General features: G+C 39.3%; 1 protein-coding gene across 1 annotated transcript; it reads left to right on the top strand.

Annotated features, from left to right (window-relative positions):
• Positions 1-799: 799 nt before the first annotated feature.
• LACBIDRAFT_296833 (uncharacterized protein) lies at positions 800-1,460 on the top strand (the record flags this gene model as incomplete). The annotated part of the gene is made up of 2 exons (XM_001890604.1): positions 800-1,080; positions 1,130-1,460. The coding sequence occupies 2 exons, from the start codon at positions 800-802 to the stop codon at positions 1,458-1,460; spliced, it is 612 nt and encodes a 203-aa protein (XP_001890639.1).
• Between the last annotated feature and the right edge of the window lie 157 nt (positions 1,461-1,617).

Below are 1,617 nucleotides of genomic sequence, written 5' to 3'. Positions count from 1 at the left end.
CCATGAGGCGAAGAAGCCCTGTGATAAAATGTTAAAAACAACAGTGTTGATCCACTTGCATTTGCTTACCATGTTGAGCCATTGTGGTGTCTTCCCATGCAGCTTTGTATTTTAATGCTGCAGGATCATGTCTACCATGTACATGAGGATGCATTTGATGTTAATGGTGTTATGCACCAGGGGATGGGTGGCAACTTTGTATAGGTAGTGGAAGCATTCATTCCAGTGTTCATTGTAGATGAGACATCTGCCACCAACCACAAATCACTACTTGACTTCTGGTCCATTGGTCTAATGAACATTTCCTGAAAGGAAATATAGCAATAAAAATAGAAGACAAATCAGAAACAAATGGGGGGCAATGTGCACTATTGATGACAATGTTACATAGCATATTTTCAACTGAGGTTATTTGCACTTTTTGAGTTAAAAATAGCAATAAGAAATTGAGGGAATGTTACTGCTTGTGCAATATTGGGGAGCATGGTCAGAGTCCAGGAGAACTTTCCATATGTAGTAATCTACTTGAAATTAACTATAAAAGACTGGAAAAATTTAGAGAAAAATGGAGGATAATGGTTGTTGCTTTCAATGTATATGTAGGTACTCTCTGTAGGTAAATGGAAATATACACTTTATCCAATGTAAAATAGCAATACTATATATATATAGTTAATGGGTATAAATCTGATGGGCTTTCAGGAGGTGGTCACATGACTAGTTTCCTGAATAATCAAAAATGTGAATGTTGTGGTGCTGCATTGTAGCTTCCTGAATATAAAAAGGACTCGTATCTGCCATGCTTGCAATGGCCCTCTTGCACAAGTTTGAGAGATCGCTACCCCACAACACCATGGAAGCATGGGTTCCCAGTTACTATGAAACATTTGAAGCATTGGATATGGGCAACCGCTATTTCACAGACCGGCGTGATATAAACGGTGACACTCCTATTTCCTTTGGCACTAAAATCGACCCACACGATATACTTACCAATGCATTGTCCAATGAATTTGTTCATCTCCAAGAAAATAAGGTTGAATATTATGAAGCGCAACAAGGAACTGATAATGTTATACGGTAAGCAATGGAGTGCTCAAACAATTCAAATTTAACTAATACACTGCAGATACTATGAAATCAACCCAATGAAGATACGTCCAGGAGATGTTGTAGAAGTGCAAGTATCTTTTGTTGCAATACCACTTAAGCAACAAAGATACAAACTACTGGTGGTGCTACGAGCTATCACTCTACTAGATTGCAGTCCACTACGAGTAAGCCAACATTCAGCCAAAGTACGCAATGCTAACAGAAAACAGAATGCAAATATTGCACGTCGCATGAGCAGAGGTGCTGAACCCCGTCGAGCCAGCCAATCGCTGAAGAGAAAGATTGGTTATGAAGAGGATGAAGAGCATGATGCTGGGGAGAAATTGAGCAAGATGCGCCTGGACTGAAGGGTGTGACAAATGACTTACGCACCGGTAGTATAAAATGTCATGTTCTGATGAACTGCAGTCTGAGTAATTTCTAACATTGTTTTCTATTAGTTACGGTCAACAGTCGGTGGCAATAAGAAAAAAATAAAACTCGAGCAGCTGATACATCAATATC

The sequence above is a fragment of the Laccaria bicolor genome, genomic scaffold, assembly GCF_000143565.1.
Source record: "Laccaria bicolor S238N-H82 LACBIscaffold_119 genomic scaffold, whole genome shotgun sequence".
Classification (NCBI taxonomy): domain Eukaryota; kingdom Fungi; phylum Basidiomycota; class Agaricomycetes; order Agaricales; family Hydnangiaceae; genus Laccaria; species Laccaria bicolor.
The sequence above is the reverse complement of the archived record's forward strand: the minus strand, read 5'-3'. Positions and strand labels throughout refer to the sequence as shown.